This window comes from Oncorhynchus keta, chromosome 15 (assembly GCF_023373465.1).
Source record: "Oncorhynchus keta strain PuntledgeMale-10-30-2019 chromosome 15, Oket_V2, whole genome shotgun sequence".
In the NCBI taxonomy this organism is placed as follows: Eukaryota; Metazoa; Chordata; class Actinopteri; order Salmoniformes; family Salmonidae; genus Oncorhynchus; species Oncorhynchus keta.
The window spans coordinates 26878733-26904323 of record NC_068435.1 but is presented as its reverse complement, the minus strand read 5'-3'; the positions used below and the strand labels follow the sequence as shown (position 1 = coordinate 26904323).

General features: G+C 40.0%; 1 protein-coding gene across 8 annotated transcripts in view; it reads right to left on the bottom strand.

Moving 5' to 3' along the window:
• LOC118394684 (sickle tail protein-like) overlaps window positions 1-14521 on the bottom strand; it is a 55059-nt gene extending 40538 nt beyond the window's left edge. For 4 of the 8 annotated variants that reach the window (XM_052463781.1, XM_052463782.1, XM_052463784.1 and 1 more), the window contains exon 1: window positions 13921-14434. In XM_052463781.1, coding sequence (XP_052319741.1) covers window positions 13921-14146 — 226 coding nt within the window. In that variant the 5' untranslated portion in view covers window positions 14147-14434. Of the gene's footprint in view, window positions 1-13920 lie in introns of all 8 variants that reach the window. The other 4 variants (XM_052463790.1, XM_052463788.1, XM_052463789.1 and 1 more) reach the window with 4 other exon arrangements.
• Window positions 14522-25591: the final 11070 nt, after the last annotated feature.

The following is a 25591-nucleotide window of genomic DNA, read 5'->3' as shown; positions in this document are numbered from 1 at the left end:
TATTGGAGTGTCCATCACAAGGCCCTGACCTCAATCCCATAGAAAATTTGTGGGCAGAACTGAAAAAGTATGTGCGAGCAAGGAGGCCTTACAAACCTGACTCAGTTACACCAGCTCTGTCAGGAGGAATTGGCCAAAATTCACCCAACTTATTGTGGGAAGCTTGTGGAAAGCTACCCGAAATGTTTGACCCAAGTTAAACAATTTGGAGGCAATGCTAACAAATACTAATTGAGTGTATATAAACTCCTAACCCTCTGGAAATGTGATGGAAGAAATAAAAGCTGAAATAAATAATTCTCTCTACTATTATTCTGACATTTCACATTCTTTAAATAAAGTGGTGATCCTGACTGACCTAAGACAGGGAATTCTTACTTGGATTAAATGTCAGGAATTGTGAAAAACTGAGTTTAAATGTATTTGGCTAAGGTGTATGTAAACTTCCAACTACAACTGTACATATCTTTACAACATAACATGTTCCAGATGGTCAAAGATTTAACAAATATATCTTATAATATTAATTTACCGTCTATTTCTCTTTGTCATGTATATATGTTTTTACATAATTGTTCTGTACTTGACTTTACTATTTACATTTTTGACAACTTTATTTTTACTTCACTACATTCCTAAAGAAAATAATAAATAATAACTTTTTACACCATACATTTTCCATGAGATCCAAAGTATTCGTTACATTTTGAATGCTTAGCAAGACAAGAAAATGGTCTCATTCACACACGTATCAAGAGAACATCCCTAGTCATCCTTACTTCCTCTGATCTGGCGGACTCAGTAAACACAAATGCTTTGATTGTAAACTATATCTGAGTGTTGGAGTTTGTCCCAGGCTATTCGTAAATTCAAAAAACAAGAATATCTTGCCATCTGATTTGCTTAATATAGAAGGAATTTGAAATTATTTGTACTTTTACTTTGGATTATTAAGTATACAGTGCATTCAGAAATTATTCAGACCTCTTGACTTTTACTTTTTCATGACAAAGCAAAAACAGGTTATCAGAAAATGTCGCTAATACATAAAAAATATAAAATATCACATTTACACAAGTCCTCAGACACTTAACTCAGTACTTTGTTGAAGCACCTTTGTCAGTGATTACAGCTTCGACTCTTCTTGGGTATGACGCTACAAGCTTGCCACACCTGTATTTGGGGAGTTTCTCCCATTCTTCTCTGCAGATCCTCTCAAGCTCTGTCAGGTTGGATGTGGACTGCCGCTGCACAGCTATTTTCAGATCTCTCCAGAGATGTTTGATCGGGTTCAAGTCTGAGCTCTGGATGGGCCACACAAGGACATTCAGAGACTTGTCCCGAAGCCACTCCTGCATTGTCTTGTCTGTGTGCTTAGGGTCGTTGTCCTGTTGGAAGGTGAACCTTCGCCCTAGTCTGAGTGCTCTGGAGCAGGTTTTCATCAAGGATCTCTCTGTACTTTGCTCCGCTCATCTTTCCCTCGATCCTAACTAGTCTCACAGTCCCTGCCGTTGAAAAACATCCCCACAGCATGATGCTGCCACCACCATGCTTCACCGTAGGGATGGTGCCAGGTTTCCTCCAGAATTGACACTTGGCATTCAGGCCAAAGAGTTCAATCTTGGTTTCATCAGACCAGAGAATCTTTCTTCTCATTGTCTAAGAGCCCTTTAGGTGCCTTTTAGCTAACTCCATGCGGACTGTGCCTTTACTGAGGAGTGGCTTCCATCTGGCCACCATAAAGGCCTGATTGGTGGAGTGCTGCAGTGATGGTTGTCCTTCTGGAAGGTAATTCCATCTCCACAGATGAATTCTGGAGCTCTGTCAGAGTGATCATACGGTTCTTGGTCACCTCTCTGACCAAGGACCTTCTCCCCCAATTGCTCAGTTTGGCTGTGTGGCCAGCTCTAGGAAGAGTCTTGGTGGTTGTAAACCTCTTCCATTTAAGAATGATGGAGGCCACTGTGTTCTTGGGGACCTTTAATGCTGCAGAAATGTTTTGGTACCCTTCCCCAGATCTTTGCCTTGACACAATCCTGTCTCGGAACTCTACGTACAATTCCTTCAACCTCATGGCTTGCTTTTTGCTCTGACATGCACTGTCAACTGTGTGTGCCTTTCCAAATCATGTCCAATCAATTGAATTTACCACAGGTGGACTCCAATCAAGTTGTAGAAACATTTCAAGGATGATCAATGGAAACAGAATGCACCTGAGCTCAATTACGTGTCACATAGCAAAGGGTCTGAATACTTATGGAAATAAGTTATTTCTGTTTTTTATTTTAATACATTTGTAAAAATGTCTAAAACCCTGTTTTCGCTTTGTCATTATGGGTTATTGTGTGTAGATTTTTGCATTAAAAAAAACATGTTTTACAGTAAGGCTGTAATGTAACAAAATGTGTAAAAAGTCAAGGGATCTGAATACTTCCCGAATACACTGTATTTTAGCAATTACATTTACGTGTGATACTTAAGTATATTTAAAATCAAATACTTTTCGACTTTTACTCAAGTAGTATTTTACTGGGTGACTTTCACTTTTACTTGAGTCATTTTCTAGTAAGGTGTCTTTGCTTTTACTCAAGTGTGACAATTGGGTACTTTTTCCAAGACTGAGCATCAGGCTATGATATTTGATGTGTCACATTTAATATTTGACTGTTCATAAGAACAGAACAAAATTTGACATTACAAAATTATAATTTCATATAGTAATGCTTTTGCATGGTGCACAAGCTTATATACGTGTGTACTGTATTAGATTATTTAAAAAGCTCAAATGACTATAATCACATCATCATGATGATTGGAAATGTAGCCTATATGTTCATAAATAATATTTAATTATCCTATAGCAGAACATCTAATATTTCAGCTAACACATTCTGTATATGGTAACTAAAAAAATATATATATATATATATATATATATAGAAAAAACTGACACATTTTGTTCAGCAGTTGAATTGATTCAACATGAAAAGCCTGCCAAGTGAATGTGTCACTTAAGGTCCACTGTGTGACAGTCCGCACAAGTGGAGATAGGCAGAGACAGAGAGGGAGGGAGGGAGAGAGAGAGAGAGAGAGAGAGAGAGAGAGAGAGAGAGAGAGAGAGAGAGAGAGAGAGAGAGAGAGAGAGAGATAAGGGAAGCAGCAGATAGAGCTGCGAAGAAGAGAGGAAGCCTAGTCTTTCGCTCTCCTTTTGACAAAGCTGAGCTGATTGATCTAGTTCACTTCAGCCCCGAAGGTGGATCTCTGGTCTGCCATGCTGCATTGGTTCACTGACTACACTCTACACTGCCAGCAAGCGAATGCTTCAGCTTCAACTACATATCGCTTTGTACAATGCTGGAAAATGCCACTATGGTTATAAGGAGGTTTTTTTTCTGGATGGGTTTTTGTATCCTTTTCTTAGGGTCGTGTGGCACAACCATCAACATTCTGAGATTTGCATCTCAATGCCAGTGGCGTACTGCAGTTTTTTTTGTGGGGCCCCTATTAGGCTTGAACATACTAGAGGGGCTATGTCATAAACCCTTGAAGCAGAGGTGTCATGCCCATAGGGGGCACAGAGGCAGTTCATGCTTAACAAATATTTTTATTTATTTTATTTTATTTGTTTTAATTTCATTTCAGTTTTTGTTGTTTCTCTGTAATACTACTAGCCACCTAGCAATGTTATGAAGTTATCTTTAGCTAGCCCAGATAGGTTCTGAATTTCATAACAAGCTACCAAAAAGCTACCATATGTGTTTTGGATGGGATGGTAAATGGGTGTCCTGACTCTCTGTGGTCACTAAAGATGGTACTTACCGTACAAGTAGAGGTGTTTACTCCACTGTCCTGGCTAAATTCCCAATCTGGCCCTCATACCATTATGGCCACCTAATCATCCTCAGTTTCCAATTGGCTCATTTATCATCTCTCCTCCCCCTTGTAACTTCCCCAGGTTGTTGCTGTAAATGAGAATGTTTTCCCAGTTAACTTTGCTGGTTAAATAAGGGTAAAATAAAAAAATGTAACACATAAATAAAATAAGTCATTTCAGGCTATCCATCAAGTTAGAGCAGCTAGCTGGCATGCCTGCTGGCAAGGTTAATAGACCATAGAAAAGCAAGCAATAACTAGATATACTGAATAAGACTCACAGTCCTTTCAATCTTTTACCCAGATTTTAGCAGAGATGCAGAGAAGCATATTTAGTTTCTTTCAAAAAAGAACCACCAGTCAAGAGGATACAGACAGCTCAAGATGTATGGTTAGATACGCAGAAAAAGATACTGTACATTTTTTTTACGTATAATTGATTAAACATAATGATTATGGCTCTATATTGCATTTAAATGGCTGTTTCAGGGGTTAGAAGTCTAGCCCCCCTACAGACCATCCTCATGTAGTTTGTGCCCCCTCAGATTTTTGCCTCGAAGTTCCAGAATGGGGTGAAAATGGGAGCCATATTGGTCAGGGAGAAATCCAAATCAGTCTAATTGGAATGAATGGCAGTAGAGGCATAACCCCGATTCTACTTATGCAGGAAAATACAACAAAGGCATGTGATATATCAGAACTGATGAAATACATTTATTGTAACCTAAAATATTGTCATATAATCATAAATACAGTTTATGCAGGTTTTATACACATTTTCTCTATAGCCTCTAAAATATATGCAAACAGACCATAATGTCAACATTTTTGTTTTCTTGGAAGGCTGAGAATGCTATTATATGACACAATATCAGTATTAGTTGCTTTTACAACTTGTCTAAGTCCTGATTTCAGCCAGTGTATGACTGTGGATGGACAGCATTGTTTGAATAGAATGTTGGCACATTGGCAGTTAATTAGAAAAAGGTATGGAATTTTTCCTCTAAAACTGCCTGGCTAGCTAGCTAACAAATATACAGTACAGATAAATTATTCAAATTCATTATTTTAACGCAATATTTTATCACAGCACTGGCAAACCATTGGGTGGGGGCCCCCAGAGCCCGTGGCCGTCCCTGCACAATATGAGATGGTTTGCTCTGGCAAAAGACCCCTATTGGTGGGCCAGAAGTACACAGATTTTTGTAAAAGTAACTCTCAATGTGTTGAGTAGCATGTCATATTCCAAGACAATAACACATGGACACTTCACTCACAAATGTGGACTTCCAAACGAAATAAATCCAAGGTAAAAATGAAAAAGCACTCTAAACATTAGAGGGTATAACGACAATCAGAGTTGGAGGTGGTGATAAAAGTGTCCGGTCTAGAGGAGGAAGACCACATATTGTTGATGTTTTTTTATATGATGCACTTCACGGAGTCGGAAGTATGCTATGATATGGTATGTGACTAGGTTCATATGACCTCATGAGCTAGAAAATAAAAACGTATGAGACGATTGTGAAGGAGTCCTGGGAGAGCAAAGCCATACTGTAATAATGTTTTACTCTCCATTTCTATCTGCTCCCAAGGCTACAATGCCATCCTATTCAGACTCCTCATTTACTAGTCAAAGTAGTGCACTATGTAGGGAATAGGGTGCCATTTGGGACACTACCTCGCTCTGTCAAGAATACAGCCCTCCTAATCACTGACTCAATAACAGAAGTTATGTCGCTCCCCCCCCCACCCCACCTTTTGAAACTCCTGAAGGACGGTGGCGTGTCTGTTAAGAGCTGACACTGAAAATTCACTTATCTTTTAATTATCTAGATTGCCCAGCAACTTAATCAAAAAACCTAAACCCTGTATCCATCTCATGTAAAGATGTGGGGAGGTACGCCTCACCCACTTGAAATCAAAACCTGTGTTCAAAGTCATTAACTTGACCCTTCAGTCAGTTTTGAAAGATGTTGAGAGGGTGGTGTTAATGTGCTGCCTGGTATAGCCTACTAGGCCTATATATAACACTGATGGCATCCTGTAGCAATAAAACACCTAATATCACAGACAGACTTTCACAATAATAGCTGCCTCACATGACAGCAACCTGTTGCTTGGTTCAGGGTACTATAAATAGAATGAAAGTCTAAACTGGTTATGTACTGTTTAATAATAAGACATGCCCTATTATGCTCAATATCCGCTTTTATTAACTTTGCCAACAACCGTTTCCAAATGACTGCTCTTCTTTTGCTGTGCTTTTGTTGCATATAAGGTCATTTGGCATGCTATCAAGAAGGATTAGGTTAATTACAATAGTTTCAGTAACCTTGTGTGAACTTGCCCCAACATGGCTTTAGGGTACACTAATCTAATGGGTTATTAGCATCAGCTCATACAGAATGCGCTTACGTCTTCTCCCCCTAGATTAGACACCCTTGTTGCATGATTTACATCTCATATTATCAGTACTCAGTACTAATGTACTAATGTGCGGGGGAGTGTTTTCAATAACCGGCTTGGTGGGGGCTGTCAAGCATGTGGCGTGCAGCAGAACTTTACAACAACAATGAAAGCACAGAGGTGGGGGGGGGATTTTGTATTTTCTCCGCCTGTATGGCACGATTAGCCATAACATATAGCTACAGATAATGAAAGGCTGTGTCTATGCTCCTCTATTGGCCTGTCAATCTACCAGAGGAAAGATAAACAAACGCCAAAGACAACTTTCATTCAAAAGGGTTATTTTCAAGTTAAATAGGTACATATCTGCAGGTTAGATGGGTAGCTACTGCAAATCAATCTGAGTCAACCATCAACTTGGAAGAGAGGAGGAGGAGTTCCAGTGATAAGTGCGTCATTTGGAGAATTGAGGATGGGGATGTGGGAGAGCAGGAAATGGGAGAGCAGGAATGATTTATATTGTTTACGGGGACACTGGCATCCATGATGCTAACTGTATGCATCTCATCCCAAGACTACACCAAAGCCACAGAAATAGCCATGTCATGCCAGTATCACCTAAATCATTCTCAACAAGGGATCAACATGAAGTCTAAATGGACTAAGCAGCTGTTTCAGATTTTATGTTGTGTTCATCGAAAGCACGCATCACAGTTTGTGACTATATAAAAAGACAAATGTCATTGGACCTGTAGTGTAGAGGCTGTAGCAGTGGGAGGTGGGGGTTGGGACTGACGGGATAGGATGGGGCGGAATTCCGTCTGATCTGAAATCACGCAGCTGTCAGAGCAAATCAGGGACTGCTAGCTAGGCTGCTGCCTGCAATGAACATTTTAAACAATTTTGGAAGCACACTCACAAGGGTTACATAACTGAAAATGAAGTGACTTAGTCCAAATGAAAAAAAGTCTGTTATGTCTAATTAGGCACAGATAAGTAATTGAGGGCAATAAGGTATACAATGTAATATCTTGCAGAAAATATTATTCACATCCTGAATCCATTTCTACCCCACATCATAAAAAACATTCTTCATGTTTCCATTGACAGAGAGCATTTGGGTACAATTTGCTCATTATGTGGATCATTAATCTGATAGTGATACCATCAGATGTGGCCATCAATTTAATCTAGCCTACTGAATGTTGCTGTTTAAAAGCATAAACTTTCAACACACGTCAATACTTAAAAACAGATCTCTATCTTCGGAAACACGGTGTTGATAAGGACAACATCAACTTTATCGGGAAAAAAAGGCATCACTTTGAAGCTGAAACCTGTGAAAGAGTTTTGAGATCTGTTTTTGCTTTAATACTACAGTTTTGGGTGATCTTGTGGTTTAGAGATTCACTTAAACCCCCCTTTCTGACATCAGAAACAGACGCTTGAACTGCAGGAATGATTTCCACCAGACGGTGTCCACTGCAAGTCTTTGTGAGGCGCAAAAAAAAAGTACATTAAAAGTGAAAACGACAGCTATGATTATATACACCATTCACAGATTACTGGGAGTGTTGAGGCCGGACAAACAATTAGAAATGGGCAGGTACGAGCCTCAATCCACCGTTTAGAGATACAATTACACTCTATGCTCTAATAACTGTGAAACATCAAACATCTGTGACAATTAATCATACACACAAGAAACGCAACAGGTTATTTACTCTAAACAAAATAGCAAAATACCTTATCACTCACAATAGAAGACCAGTACTATTCTATTGTATCCTATTTTAACTCTACTGTATGTCATTTGCATTTTACAGCAAGTGCGAGAAGATGTGTGAGAATATTTAAGCCGAGGGCTCAGTGTGAGAAAGATAGTTCATCACAAAGTAAGGAGAAAGGGAAGACATTTCAAAAATAGGATGGTTTAAGGCAGTGGTCTCTACCCATAGCGGTGGAACTGCATTGGGGTTTCCAAAATGTTTTTAAAAAATACAATATAGAAGTATATATAGATTATTGTATGAGTCAATATACAAACGTTTTGAGAAATATAATTGGAAAGATACAATTTCACTGAGTAAAAATGATTGATGTAAAAATGAAAAATGACAGATTTTAAGGTTGTGTCATTAGATTTGCAGCGGGGTGAAATTATTGGGGGAAAAATGGTGTCCCCAGAAATTCTGGAAGAAAAAATTGAGTCCCCATTGAAAAAGTTTGAATAGCAATGGTTTAAGGGTGGTTTAGCGCAACAGTCTTGTATCATGTCCCGAGAGGAGAACAGAGGATTAGTGTTCAGATCTTTCTCCGAATTCATTGGCCGCTGGTGTTAAGTCTGCCACTGGCAGCAGCTGACGATAGATAGACAGCCACAACAAATGTAATCTGTTAGTCATAGGACATGTATGGCAGCCATTATTCGTCAGCTCAAACGACCTATGGAACCTGGGGAGTAGCCTCTCCGTGCATGCATGAAGCCAGAATTAAATACACTGAGAACTGGGCTTGGAAGTCTAGTAATATTTTCAGAACTCCAAGAGGAAGTTCCTTAAATGCTGAATTATGACATTGAGCGAGTTTTCCTATGACTTTGTTAGGATGTTTCTGGAACATCCCACTTGACTAAAAATATCCCAATAAAAAGCTGCAAAGAAAAGGAAAATAAAAAATGAAAGTGGAAAGCAAAAATACTTTTATACTTTTATACTTTTATACTTCTATGAGTGTGAATAGGCCACATGCACCTGTGAGTTGAATTCTCTCACACCCTCATTTGTACCCTGGATAGTGTGAGAATTGTTTTTTTTTTATCTTTGTGACTGATTCCAGCTGCAGAGTTGGCAAAGTCAAATTCAATTTGCAACCAGACGGTCTGCTGCAGCAGTTGCTTTTGAACAGGGGCAGGAGATTAGCTCAACTCTACTGAAAGGGAATGTGATGATAAGAGGGCAAATGTAACTAATCAGCACAATGAGAGCTACAAGGATTGACCCGAGGGCTTAATCCACTGGCCGCTGAGGGGGCCTAGGCAGAACAATGTGGTCAGACTCATGTGCTTCACCAGGAATGCATGACAATACAAAATGACAGTAAGTACAGTAATTGCGTGTGTGTGTGTGGCTGTGTGTGGGTGTGTGAATGAAACTGTGAAGGGGGGGTGTATGACTGCTACGGCACACTGTCATGTACAGTCGTGACCAAAAGTTTTGAGAATGACACAAATATTAATTTTCACAAAGTCTACTGCTTCAGTGTCTTTAGAATTTTTTTGTCAGATGTTACTATGGAATACAGAAGTATAATTACGAAGAACTTCATAAGAGTCAAAGGCTTTAATTGACAATTACATTAAGTTGATTTAAAGAGTCAATATTTGCAGTGTTGACCCTTCCTTTTCAAGACCTCTGCAATCCACCCTGGCATGCTGTTAATTAACTTCTGGGCCACATCCTGACTGATGGCAGCCCATTCTTGCATAATTAATGCTTGGAGTTTGTCAGAATATGTGGGTTTTTGTTTGTCCACCCGCTTCTTGAGGATTGACCACAAGTTCTCAATGGGATTAAGGTCTGGGGAGTTTCCTGGCCATGGACCCAAAATATCAATGTTTTGTTCCCCGAGCCACTTAGTTATCACTTTTGCCTTATGGCAAGGTTCTCCATCATGCTGGAAAAGGCATGTTCGTCACCAAACTGTTCCTGGATGGTTGGGAGAAGTTGTTCCCAGAGGATGTGTTGGTACCATGCTTTATTCATGGCTGTGTTCTTAGGCAAAATTGTGAGTGAGCCCACTCCCATGGCTGAGAAGTAACCCCACACATGAACGTTCTCAGAATGCTTTACTGTTGGCATGACACATGACTGATGGTAGCGCTCACCTTGTCTTCTCCAGACAAGCTTTTTTCCGGATGCCCCAAACAATCGGAAAGGGGATTCATCAGAGAAAATGACTTTACCCCAGTCCTCAGCAGTCCGATCCCTGTACCTGTTGCAGAATATCAGTCTGTCCCTGATGCTTTTGCTGGAGAGAAGTGGCTTCTTTTCTGCCCCTCTTGACACCAGGTCATCCTCCAAAAGTCTTTGCCTCATTGTGCGTGCAGATGCACTCACACCTGCCTGCTGCCATTGCTGAGCAAGCTCTGTACTGGTGGTACCCAGATCCCACAGCTGAATCAACTTTAGGAGACAGTCCTGGCGCTTGCTGAACTTTCTTGGGCAACCTGAAGCCTTCATCACAACAATTTAACCGCTCTCCTTGAAGTTCTTGATGATCCGATAAATGGTTGATTTTGGTGAAATCTTACTGGCAGCAATATCCTTGCTGTGAAGCCCTTTTTGTGCAAAGCAATGATGACGGCACGTGTTTCCTTGCAGGCAACCATCGTTGACAGAGGAAGAACAATGATTCCAAGCACCATCCTCCTTTTGAAGCTTCCAGTTTGTTATTCAAACTCAATCAGCATGACAGTGTGATCTCCAGCCTTGTCCTCGTCAACACTCACACCTGTATTAACGAGAGAATCACTGACATGATCTCAGCTGGTCCTTTTGTGACAGGGCTGAAATGCAGTGGAAATGTTTTTGGGGGATTCAGTTCATTTGCATGGCAAAGAGGGACTTTGTAATTAATTTCAATTCATCTGATCACTCTTCATAACAGTCTGGAGTATATGCAAATTGACATCATACAAACTGAGGCAGCAGTCTTTGTGAAAATTCATATTTGTGTCATTCTCAAAACTTTTGGCCATGACTGTACTGTCGGCTACCGTAGCACTGTAACACTGGCTGTACATCATCAGATCTATTATTCATTTGTGGTGCAGAGAAAGTTCTACAGAACTCCGATACAGCATCCTATGATTGATACAGTACATCAACAGAAAACAAAGAGTTAGTAAATTGCCACTAAAGGCTTGCAGTACAGCAGTGAGTGCCTTAGACTGCATGCTGAGTATTACAAAACATTAAGAACACCTGCTTTTTCCATGACATGGACTGACCAGGTGAATCCAAGGGAAAGTTATGATCCCTCATTGACGTCACTTGTTAAATCCACTACAATCAACATAGATGAAGGGGAGGAGACAGGTTAAATATGTTTTTTAAGCCTTGAGACAATTGAGTCATGGATTGTGTATGTGTGCCATTCAGAGGGTAAATGGGCAAGACAAAACATGTAAGTGCCTTTGAACAGAGTATGGCAGTAGGTGCCAGGTGCTCTAGTTTGTGTCAAGAACCAGAACGCTGTTGGGTTTTTCATACTCAACAGTTTCCTGTGTGTATCAAGAATGGTCCACCACCCAAAGACATTCAGCCAACCTGACACAACTGTGGGAAGTATTGGAGTCAACATGGGTCAGCATTCCTGTGGAACGCTTTCGACACCATGTAGAGTCCTTGCCCTGACGAATTGAGGCTGAGGGCAAAAAGGGGTGTTTGTCCGGTATATGTTTGGTATACTCAGTTTAAGTCTATAGACATTAAAGGACCAGTGCAGTTTTATATATATATACAATATCATTCAAAGGTTTGGGGTCACTTAGAAATGTATTTGTTTTTGAAAGAAAAGCACATTTTTTGTCCATTAAAATAACATCAAATTGTTCAGAAATACAGTGTAGACATTGTTAATGTTGTTAATGACTATTGTAGCTGGAAACGTCAGATCTTTAATGAAATATCTACATAGGCGTACAGAGGCCCATTATCCGCAACCATCACTCCTGTATTCCAATGGCGCGTTGTGTTAGCTAATCCAAGTTTATAATTTTAAAAGGCTAGCTGATCACTAGAAAACCCTTATGCAATTATGTTAGCACAGCTGAAAACTCTGGAGCTGATTAAAGAAGCTGTCACGTCCTGACCATAGAGAGCCCTTATTTTCTATGGTAGAATAGGTCAGGGTGTGACTGGGGGGTTTTCTAGTTATTATTTCCTATGTGGGGTTCTAGTTTAGTTTTTCTATGTTGGTGTTTGGTATAATTCCCAAATAGAGGCAGCTGGCTATCGTTGTCTCTAATTGGGAATCATATTTAAGCAGCATTTTTTCCACCTGTGTTTTATGGGATATTGTTTTGAGTTAGTGTATGTTACTCCTCTTTGTTATGGTTTGTTGTGTTCTTTCTTTGTTGTTTTCTGCGTTTCTAATTAATAATATGTGGAAACCATATCGCGCTGCAGCTTGGTCTGATAATTATTCAGACGACTGTGACAGCAATAAAACTGGCCTTCTTTAGACTAGTTTAGTATCTGGAGCATCAGCATTTGTGGGTTTGATTACAGGCTCAAAATGGCCAGAAACAAGAATTTTCTTCTGAAACTCGTCTGTCTATTCTTGTTCTGAGAAATTAAGGCTATTCCATGCGAGAAATTGCCAAGAAACTGAAGATCTTGTACAATGCTGTGTACTACTCCTTTCACAGAACAGCGCAAATTGGCTCTAACAATAATAGAAAGACGAGTGGGAGGCCCCGGTGCACAACTGAGCAAGAGGACAAGTACATTAGAGTGTCTATATTGAGAAACAGATGCCTTACAAGTCCTCAACTTCATTAAATAGTACCCGCAAAACACCAGTCTCAACGTCAACAGTGAAGAGGCGACTCCGGGATGCTGTCCTTCTAGGCAGAGTTGCAAAGAAAAAGCCATATCTCAGACTGGCCAATAAAAAGAAAAGATTAAGATTGACAAAAGAACACAGACACTGGACAGAGGAACTCTGCCTTGAAGGCCAGCAATCTCTTCACTGTTGACGCTGAGACTGGTGTTTTGCGGGTACTATTTAATGAAGCTGCCAGTTGAGGACTTGTGAGGGGTCTATTTCTCAAACTAGACACTAATGTATTTGTCCTCTTGCTCAGTTGTGCACCGGGGCATCCCACTCCTCCTTCTATTCTGGTTAGAGCCAGTTTGCAAACCAACAAATGCTGATGCTACAGATCCTCAACTAGTCTAATGAAGGCCAGTTTTATTGTTTCTTTAATCAACACAACAGTTTTCAGCTGTGCTAACATAATTGGAAAAGGGTTTTCTAATGATCAACTAGCCTTTTAAAATTATAAACTTGTATTAGCTAAAACAACGTGCCATTGGAACACAGGAGTGATGGTTGTTGATAATGGGCCTATGTAGATATTTCATAAACAATCAGCCGTTTCCAGCTACAATAGTCATTTACAACATTAACAATGTCTACATTGTATTTTTGATCCATTTGATGTAATTTTAATGGACAAAATGTTTGCTTTTCTTTGAAAAACAAAGACATTTCTAAGTGACTCCACACTTGTGAACGGTAGTGTATGTGTAAAACTTTTTTCTCTCCATTTTTGGTGGGATGGAGTTTTAACCTACACGGTGACATCACCAGGTGGTAAATGAGTTAATAGAACAATAAGTAAGAGAGTTCCAAACCTTTTCTGCAATAAGTTTTCCCCTCCCCACACAGACCGCTCCCAGGACAGTTGAACAAAATTCTTGCTTGAGAAAATGCTTTTTACTAAGAAGATATTTTTGTTTTAATTGAAATTTTAATTGAAAATAATCACAGAAAGGAATTGAATTGTTAGCCAAAAATGTTTTGTTGTTGAAATAAAATCAGCTGAATTGGACCTTTAAGACTTCCTACCTTTGGCTGTGATGGAGCCAGACTTTTGGTGTCCCCCCTCCGGTGGTGTCTGCTGGGCGGGTTTGGGTCTCACAGCATGTAGGTTCCCCTCACTCCCAGCCCTCATAAGCCTCTCCCCGACCCGCAGCATACAGGAGCGATTACCTGCCGGGCACTCCTTCCTCTGAGAGGGCTGCTTGGACCCTGCCGAGGAGGGTCTGCCCTGCCTGGATGACTTGGATGTCATCTTTCCACTGGTCAGATACTCCAGGGTGTCTTGTATATCCCTCCGGCTTGCTCCTCTCTCTCTCACACACTTCTGTCAGTCAGTCAATCCAGTTGGTAATCAAACTCTCTGGGTGAGTGTCAAATATTGACTGGATACGAAAGCTGAGCTGTCTGTCGCCTACAAGAAAAATGTATTTTAAGACAAAGCCCAGCTCCTTAGTTAGATAGACTGTAGTTCATCAGCTGAGAGTCGATTCCACGTGTGCACTCTGCCGCGCTGTGCTGTGGCTTGCAGTACGGTCTGCATTGGGAGAGTCACAAGCTCTCTCTCTCTCTCTCTCTCTCTCTCTCTCTCTCTCTCTCTCTCTCTCTCTCTCTCTCTCTCTCTCTCTCTCTCTCTCTCTCTCTCTGTTAATCTCTTCACATGCTTATAGTAAACGGTCCTTAAATGATCCCACACTGTTGACAAATGACCCCTAATCTAGTCAGACGGCTGCCAGGGGTAAAAGTTAAACCCATCATCAATATGAAGGTAATCTCAGAGCAGAATGTTTAGCCTACACCATATTAATTCACAAGGCTGCAAACAGCACAGATGATTACAGTTGACAGTTGTAATGCTTCTGCTGGGAAGACATGGATTCCAGCGCAGGCAGGCAGCTACAGCCTCACTAAAAGAGAGGCAGATATATTCTGTAGAGGAGTGAGCTCTGCTCTCTGATAGGCTGCCTCTTGGAAATCTGCATGCCCTCCCCAGCTGCTGATTAGTGAAGCGGTGTATTAAAGAGATTGAGTGGAAAATGTTTGTTCTGCTGAGTGTGACTCTATAGAAGCTTTCATTCCATGATATTCAGATGGATTTTGAGACGTGCACAATTTTTGGGGAGCTGTTTTGTCTCGTGGGCTCTACTTTCAAAACGACTGGCCGAAATGATACAAAACCTTTATGACACATCCAAGTTCACATCATCAGATATTACAGATATACAGGTGTACTGACAGACAAACTAACAGATAAGCCTAGTTATACATCAAGATAATGGTAGGCTACCTAGATGCAACAGGGATTTGGTTCATTGTTAGAATATCTCTAGATAATTCATGGATTCTTTGGACAAAATCCAAACAGTTGATGTGTGTTTAGATGACAGGAGAGATTGGATGTGTTAGAAAATGCCATGGCAGAAAGCAGTAACAACTAAAATATGGGTGGATACAAATAAATATAATATATTACAATGACAGAAACAGGGTAAAGAAAATAGCTGGGTATGGATAAAATAAAACACCATACTGTAGCTTAGCATGTGCATGTCAAAATCCATCTGAATAACATGACATGAAAGCTTCTACAGAGAGTCACACCCAGCAGAACACACTTACCCAGACACTGAAACGTGCCAGACACTCTCCTGATTCAGAGGGGTTGGGTTAAATGTGGAAGACGCATTTCAGTTGAATGCATTCAGTTGTACAACTGACTAGGTATCCCCCTTTCCCTTTCCTTTCTCCTGCCTCATTTTGAAGAGTCGGGAGAATTCAGGAAGTATTACTGACCCAGTGATCCTCCCAGTATCCGATGCTCTCAGACGCCAACGCTCATAGCCTCCATTGCCTCAAGAGGATTAGGATGTGAGATGTGTCAGTCAGATAAACAGAGCCAGGAAATCACAAATGAAAGCCATCATGTCAACTAAACACCCTTTCCCTAAGCCTTTCTTTGTGGGCACATTTAGAATCTTACGTATGTAATGATTTCTCCTTAAAGGCTGGCTGGGGTTGGTTTTTTACATAATAATAGATTAAGTTTGTATATAATCCCTTCTATTAAAAGAGTACACATTGGGTATTGTGGTGAAATTCATCTGTCTGTGTTGCTGGTTGGAACTAACCTCATTCTCATAGCCATAGAAACCCACAGTACAGGTTCTCCAACAGTTAAATGTGGGGTAATGGAATGTGGTTCAGCTTCTCACTAAACCACTGATCTCCACTCTCCCTATCCTACTAGACCTCCAGGAGTTAAACTAAATGATCTGTATTACAATCCTCTATTAAGTCCTGGCCGCCTCACAGTTAAATGACCCAGTTCAATCCTATAGTATAAGGGACCAATTCTCTCTGTAGTGATGGAGGATGAAGACTCTTCCATTGGACTGTTCCCTCACCATGATACTGACACAGGATGGTAAAACGTCATCATCATGAGAACAGCCCTGAGAGGTTCCATGGTATTTGTTAATGAGGAGTTTTTGCACTGATCACAGAAGTCCCTGAATATTGGTGACTTAACATTTTTATGGCACTGAAACATTGAGAAGAAGTCCTGTCATAATCATTTCTGTAGGGTGAAACTTTGGCTTGCTGAAATTCTTACCTTAACAATGCCTTGGAGACTGTTCTTGTCTTCAATAGAGTAGACCCCCAAACCATCTAAAACACATCCAAATAAATAAATAAAATGTTTAATCACAAAAGGACATTCACAATCTAATAAGACAGCTAAGTATATTATTTTACTTACAGAACATTTCAAATGTAGAACATGTTTATTGTTCAAATCAATGCCCCCAAAAAGAGCCATCATGCAAATTTCCGGAGACCAATTTAAATGTAGCTCAATCAGTAGAGCATGGCACTTAGTAGATTCGATTCCCCATGGCCGCCTATACATGAAACATTAATGCCCGCATGACTGTAAGTCGCTTTGTATAAAAGCGTCTGCTAAAAAGCGTCGGTATACATGACATTATAGGCCACAACGTGCTAAAACACTATGTTCTTAACTGTACAGACAGTATATGCATACAGAGGCATAGGAGTGTGTAGATTAGATGCATCATTAACTGTCATCATCCTCGTGGCCGGAGAACCACAACCATTTTGGGGGATTTCTTTTTTATTTGTGGGGAAATCAGCTAACTTACTGCATTCCAGACTAAGATATGGCTAAGATACGTGCAGTTACAAAGCTAATTTCCTGGAATTCTACACGTTTTGCCATGAGGCAGGGATTTTCTTCTTCTGTTTTATAGCTCATCTCATGTTTTTGTTCATATCATTCACATTGTGCTATCATATGATATCTGGGGGCCCCAACCCTCCCAAAATATACAGTATATATTATTTTTTGCATTGGGGGCCCAGGGGGCCTGGGGCACATGCCCTGCGTGCCATTTGGTAACCCGGCCCTGGTCATCATAATGATTAAGATCACTGTCCTGGCTCTCTGTATCATATATGGGAGTGTGGTCTATTTGCAGGCTAATGTCCAAAAATATCTCCCCACCACATGTTCCAGGGGGAGACAGTTTCTGCTGTCATGATTCTCTGAAGCATAAAAAAATGGCTTTAATAGGGGTTTATTTTAAGAAGCTCTGCTCTGCTCTGTCCCTTCATGTCCTGAGAAAGGGCCTGGCCAAGGGGGTTTCCCTAGCCCTGAGAAATAGCACACAGACACAGGCAAGGAAGCACACAGAGGTCCCGAGCTATGCTTCAGGGTTATGGGAATATGACCTGGCACAAGCAGTATGACCAGTATTTAGTGGGCACTTGAAAGGGCACTGTTTTACAGTGGGGTAAATTGATCAATTCCAGATTAAAGCCTTGCAGAGAAACACCAGTAACTTAGAAGAAATGCTTGAAGATATACACCACTGATTAACGGGGACTGAGCTAGAGAGGTGTTTGTGAGACAAGGGTGGATCCCAAAGGGGTTCGGGGCCGGGTCTTTTCTACAAAAACGTCTGTAGATTGCGAATTGTTTGAGCTACAAGATTGTTTTCCTGGGTGGGTTCCTCAACATAGAAGATTATTGGAAATCCTAGGACATACAGTCGTGTCTATAATACTATAATAAGCTCACATAGTTTCTGTGACAAACTCCAAACTCCACACAGTTGTCACTGACTAGTTGGATATTCATTTCCCATTGAGCAAACAATTCCTGTACTTACATCATTCTTATACATTTATTTTTTATCAGGTTTTTCTTTGGTGGACCTTCTTTTTTTGATTGTCAATAAAACTCATGAATGCAACTGTTTATGTCAAATTGTTTTGTGTTCTACTTGTATCCCTGGTTGTCCTGAAAAGAAAATGGTCAAACATTGCGAAATATGCAGTGCTCTCAGAAAGTATTCACACACCTTGACTTATTCCACATTATGTCGTGTTACACGGTGGGATCAACATTTATTGTCATTTTTTTGTCAGCGATTTACACAAAATACTCTGTATTGTCAAAGTGGAAGAAAAATTCTAACATTTGTAAACAAATCCAAAAAAGAAAACACTTATATATCTTGATTACATAAGTAGAGTTCATACATGTTAGAATCACATTTGGCAGAGATTTGCAGCTGGGTGGGTGTAAAAGCTTTGCACACCTGGATTGTATAATATTTTTACGTTATTCTTTTTAAAAATTCTTCAAGCTCTGTCAAGTTGATTGTTGATCATTGCTAGATCATTCAAGTCTTGCCATAGATTTTCAAGAAAATGTAAGTCAAAACTGTAACTAGGCCACTCAGGAACATCCAATGTCGTCTTGGTAAGCAACTCCAGTGTAGATTTGCCCTTGTGTTTTAGGTTATTGTCCTACTGAAAGGTGAATTGGTCTCCGTGTCTGTTGGAAAGCAGGCTGAACCAGGTTTTCCTCTAGGATTTTGCCTGTGCTTAGCTATATTCCATTTATTTTTATTTACAATCCCTAGTCCTTGCCAATGACAAGCATACTCATAAAATGATAGTCACCACAATGCTTGGAACATGAAGGGTGGTTCTCTGTGATGTGGATTTGCACCAAACATAACGATGTTTATTCAAGATTGGAAGTACATTTCTTCATAATTTTTTTTGCAGTTTTACTATAGTGCTTTATTGCAAACAGGATGCATGTTTTAGAATGTTAGTATTCTGTACAGGCATCCTTCTTTTCACTCTGTCATTTAGGTTATTGTTGTGGAGTAACTAGAATGTTGTTGATCCATCCTCAGTTTTCTCCTATCACAGTCATTAAACTCTGTAACTGTTTTAAAGTCACCATTGGCTGGGTGTATTGATACACCATCTAAAGTGTAATTAATAACTGCACCATGCTTAAAGGGATATTCAATGTCTGCTTTTTTGTATTTTTACCCATCTACCAATAGGTGACCTTCTTTGCGAGGCATTGGAATAACTCCCTGGTTTTTGTGTTTGAATCTGTGTTTGAAATGTACTCTTCGACTGAGGAACCTTACAGATAACTGTATGTGTGGGGTACAGCGATGAGGTAGACATAACTGATAGGGTTGAACATCACCTTTATGTAGCTAATAGCCAATGACAGGTGCTTTTCTGTGCTTTTCACAGCACAGGCTATAGGGTGAATTTTTCGATCTATTGAATGTCAATACTGTATTCTTCTTTAATATCCCAAATGTATTGTGTATAACCAGATAATTGTAGCTGTACTTTGGTGCTGTTATTGATACTGAATGATGACTTATTTAAATGCTTGGAACAAGTGTCTCCTCAGAGCTCTCTCTGACGCCCTCGTGTGGCCATACATGGATATCATATTTGGGAACATTTTCAGACACTGATTCGTTAAACTTTAAACGATTATTTTTTACTGTAGAGTAAGTCATATACTATGCTTCATCAGTCAATGTAACATAACATTTTAAGGACCAGAAAATCACATGACATTCAACATTAAAAAACAAGAAATGTTTGCTTCATGTTTCTGAATTAAACAAATCTTGCAGCTCATTTCAGCAGGGCTCAGAGAGGGCCCTTTATTCCTGCTTCTCTGAGTGAGTTATCAGGAAATGTGATTTTGTCATGTTCATTTAGTTGTGCTTCCCTGAAAGCAGCAGAAGAGGCACGTGAAAGAACAATCTTGTGTCCTTTGGCAGTGTGACTGAACTTATATAGAACATCCAATGAGAGGTGAATAAGAAAGGTTTGCCAAGTGACTCATGGTTTATTGATTTTATTGCCACTCTTGGCCACAGAAACTGATGGAGAGTTTACTATCACAGAGAAATGACAGAGAACATGGAGGAAAATTACTAAAATATCCTTGTAGGCCTTCAAGTGTTTCCTCTCCATTAGGCCCTGATATAAAAGTGTTGCCAATTCACACACGGTTGGCATGAAATATGACAGTCATTATCTCCACAGACTGGGCATAAAGTGGTTGTGTGTCATAATCATAAAGGAGCCATTCTAGTTTTTACTGTTATTGAAGCACATTGCAATGGTCTCGACTAGGACGGGATATAATATGGCTGAGGCTCCTCTCCTCAAAAGGCTTGTGACCATTAAAGATGCTATTTCTATGAGTGTGATGTCATCACATAAGAGATCAGAGATGATGTTGGTGGGAACAGATGATAATATTACGGAAGTAAAATATCTGCAGTCTGAATAATATACAATTAGTGTTCTGGCCCCTAAAATCGGTTTAAAACCTTTTGTATTACAACACTTCTCTGCTCCCACAAACAAACCATATGTCTGATTAAACCTCAAAGTGTCAGATGCTGCTAAACCTCTTTATTTATTTGCATATGTAGGCGTCGCAGTTCGGATTATTTCAGTACGGGATGCCATTTGTTCCAAATATTGAAGTTTCCTCTGCGTGATGTTATTGTTGTTGGCTGTCCTGGGTGGGTTGGCCTATAAGAGCTTTGTTTAGATTTTTTTCCTGTCCAATCTGGCTCCCTCTGTGTGTGGACCATGTTGTGATCCCATGGGGTTAATTTGCTGACTCTGTCTGTCCCCTTAACAAGTCGCCTGCTGTGGGCTCTGGCTGCCTCTGAATGATTGCGTCATGTGCTGCCAGGCTTAATCTATTTTGTGGCCAGGGTATTTAGTGAATTCATCAGGCCTTGGCTTCCCCCACGTGAGCTATAACTTTTACTCTCTGTTCTATTTTAGAAGCTACAGCAATGTGAGGTGATATTTTGGACGTTCCAGATTTTGTGGGCTGAAAGCAAGATGACGCTTGATTCTGATTAAATCCTTTAGCAGTAAATGAAAAATATTATAATATAACTTTACATTTCTTAGAATCTTGTCTTTTTTTGTGAATCAAAATTCAATACGCATGCTATGTGTATGCTGCTTGCAGATTATATGGAGTCTACATTATGGCAACAGCCTGTTGAATAATTGCCTGAGTGCCCAACGCTGCCTTGGTTGGGTGATTAAAAAACAACAGCTTTGCTGACCTGATTACCCCAAAGTACTAATAATATTAATTACTGGGGTACTGCATTACAAATGCCATTTGAACTATTGTGGTTATTACCAGTGCCGTCATTCAGGGCAGGTGTTTCAGCCTAGCTCAGTGCTTTCTGTGGCAGAGGGGCAGCCAGTGGAAAATCCAGAGCGTAGGGGTTAGGTAGTGTTCTCTAGTTGTGCTGTAATTGGCTCAGTGTTCTGTTACTCATGGGGACACTTCACCACCGCCAAATCTAAGGGTAGAGCTTGAAAATTCAAGCCCCTTGGTTGCTGCCAAAGAGTTACATTAGAAGTGCCCATCCAAGAAGGCTCAAGGTCATTGGCCACAGATAAAATTACGTCAAATCACGTTTTATCTGCAGTAGCTTTGATTGGACTTTCAAAATCTTCAAAATCCTACTTTCAAAATCTTAGTTAGCAGTCATAATCATGAATGAAGTTGACAATGTACTGGCAAATCCTTTTAAATCCTTGTCATATGAAGATAAATAATGGAGATAAATCATTGATAAAATGTATCAGTGCTCATTGGCCATTGGACGTAAACATTACGTAACAAGTTGTAAATCACAAATTCAGCAATGAGTGGTTTGGAAGGAATCAGTGGCTAACTGCAAGCATCGCAAACCATTCACTAACCTGATATTCAGTGGAGTGGGTGTGTGGTCCCAAGTCTGGACTTAATGGTCTCTTTTCCAAGCTTAAAATGATTAACATTCAACATTGGCCATGCTGTCAATCCAGCAAGATGTATGCCGTTCTCAAAACAATTGTTAACTCGGAACTGGGAAATCTGACTTCAGTGAGTTCAAGACAACTGAGAACTCTGGGAAGAAACGATTTCCGACTGGGAAAAATTGTCTTGAACGGTCATCCAACTCAGAATTTTAAGTCGGGAACACGGGCCTCTTTCTAGAGCTGTGACCTGAAGATTACTGACGTCATCATGATTCAACCTCGTTTTTTTTATCGCTCCCAGTTGTCTTGATTGCACCATAAATCCAGAGAATGCCAGATTTGATGAAAAAGTTTGATGACACATTCTTTCCCACGAAGGACCTTCCTGTTCAAGTGAGTACAGTACAACAAGGTGTGTCAAAAAATGTATTGTATGCTGCTGCATAAATGATGTAATATGCCAGGGAGATATGTATACTGTAGCTAAGAAAGTAATACAAAGTGTATGTTGTGTAGTAAGCTGTTCGTAGCCCATGAGCCTCCCCCTAGTCATTTGGTCTATTTTCCCCTCTTAATTTAGCCTACTCTTCTGAAGTTGGTAGTGCACATGTATCCTATATCCTGTTTTAGAGAAATGTAATCATTGAATATTGTAAGAGCTTTCATTGTCTGCTTATATGACCCCTTTATTTATCCTATGGTTCTGACTTGGTGTACAGGGAGAACACTGTAAGAATGGCCCATCTCAAAAGTGCTGAACAAATAGTACATTGAATACATCTGTCCTAGCTCACCTATTAATGTCTTAATTGAAATTACGGATTGCCTCTTATCCGCTTGTCGTCCCCTTAATGCTAAATTGTAATTATTTTGCCTCCATGACCTATTTATTGCCTACCTCCCTACTCTTCTACATTTGCACACACTGTACATAGATTTTTCTATTGTGTTATTGACTGTATGTTTGTTTATGTGTAACTCTGTTTTTTTTTGTCGAACTGCTTTACTTTATCTTGGCCAAGTCGCAGTTGTGAATGAGAACTTGTTCTCAACTGGCCTACCTGGTTAAATGATGGTTAGAAAAATTAACAGTATGTGGGCACCTTTTGTCACCGTTATAGTGCAATTAATGTATTGTTTAGTGTTGTGTTGTGCAGTGCGGTGGCTTTGCTGTCATACATCCCCCCCAAATGTATGATTTAACCTACCAAGATTTACACACTAAAATAGCCTCTGGTTATTACCATTACAAATGTGTTACATAGGCCTCCAGCTCAGGGTTGTAAAATTAGATACACAATGTAACATTACTGCAATTAGCCTGTATCAACAGATTGACTCTTGTGGCCTTTCCCTAAAATATGAATGTGATAGATGGGCAGTGTATCACTGCATGATCTTAATTCCCCAAAGAGGCACTATCCTATTACCACCAGAGGGCAATGTGTATCCTACAACTCTGCACCATGACATCATTGTGGGAAATTGTCCTCAATTCCTTGCGTCCTCAGGTTCGTCCTCTTTCATTTCATACAAGCACATTAGTTTCCTCTCCTCCCCTCGCTTCCGATTACCCTGGACCTTTTTCGATATGCGGCGAGGATATACCCGAGCATCCTCTGCCGGGGGAGAGGAGCAAATTCCTCTGTTGAAATTGACACTCTCCTACATATGGCGACAACTAATCTCGATTAACCAGAAGTAAAAGTGAATCTGTCCACGAGGGTTTAGGTGATAACTTCTCCGCTTTTTCCGGGTCTCGGAGAGGAGGATGTAGGAGTCGAGGAGAGGACCGACACCTCCAATTGAGAATCTCACAAAATATCAGTCATTCGTGACATAGGCCTAACCGATTTAAATTCCATGAAAATGGAAAGGTAAACAACAACACAATGGAAAGACCACAGTACAATCGTTCTCCCCTGCTTAATCAACCAATACAACTGAAATGTATGCCGACTGACAATGTTGTTTATTTTGTGTATAATGTGTTAAGTTGCTGACACTTCTGGCCTATGAATACACTTGACTATAACACATAGTCTATTAATGGCATTGCAACAGGGCCTATGCAAAGGCCAAACAACATCTTTACGTCTTTAAACGTTCAATTGCAATTAAAGAATTTAAACTGCAGTGAACATGCTTTTCTTACATGCCTCGGAATGACATTAGAAACAATTATATCAATTAGAGACAAAGTGTTCACAATGTCTTGCGTTTTCTCTATTGAATAAACACACTTCCAAAATACTCCACAAGGGCCCTTCAGCTCTAGCCCTGTTCCACTGGTGCACTAATTTGTGACAGTCAACAAATCAAATGACTGGTACAGCTCTCTCCACTAAATGCACTATGGGTAACCTATGTCCTTCATCAATAGAAATCGCCAGCATTACTGAAGGAGCTGATGGGATGAAGGCTGTACAACATGTATTTGATAGAGCAATGAGATATATTGATGCATGCACTATCTAACCTGTGAGGTTTAGATCACGTTTTGTACATCCATTATTTTCAAACATTGACAAATGTGTTCCAAAATTCATAATTTCATCAAAATGATTTTTTTTTAGCACAAAGTCTTGCTTGAAATAAGTATTACTTTTTTAATCTCCAATGTATGGTGACAAATGCTAGAATGAGACTCTCATATTTCCAGTCGTAGTCGTTAACCAGTGTTACTGAACGGTGACCCCTGTGTTTCTCTTCCTTAAAAATGTGACATTGTTCTTGGCTGCAGATGTCCTATTGTTCTCACCCAGTATGGTCAGGACAAATGGACTCTGACAAGTTGCCCCTCAAAACCAACTGTCTGAAAAAACAATAGTTTAAGTTCTGTTTAAGTTAGTTCAACTTCCAAATACGCAAACAACCATGAATGAACAAGATGATTTCTGTATACACACTCCTCTGAATCTCCACGGCAGTTAGGATAGATCCCTATTGATGTGTGTGGTATTGATCTTCAGCGTGTCTCCATTCCGGAACCACACAGCTGTGAGTGAGGCACGGCATACAGAATATCTCATACAAATAGGATTATATTCACTAGTGAAGACAGAAAAAAATAAAAAATAACATCACCTTCCGTTTATTGGACTAAACTGTTTTTTTAATTAATTAAAGTGACATATTGCCTTGGCCCTCAGGCCAGACTCAGAAGCACAGAAAGCAACGCTGTGCAAAGGGGGGGACATACCTAGAGTCTGCTGCCTCCGTGACTGGCTATGATGGGGCTTTACCAGGGGAATACATTTCAGATTTAGGGATTATGTTGCTCAATCAGACTAAGAGATTATGCTATTTAGACAGACTATTTTAATAGTTTTCACATTGCGGGAAAACAATCATCTTTGTGATTACATTTACATTTACATTTAAGTCATTTAGCAGACGCTCTTATCCAGAGCGACTTACAAATTGGTTAGAGGCATCAAAGAACAACACAGATGTAAAGCGATCCCTTTTGAGATAAACCTTTTTCACTCATCTTAAGTCCATTAAATGTCAAATGTGTACAATGTTATTGGCCCATTTTGGCCCGATT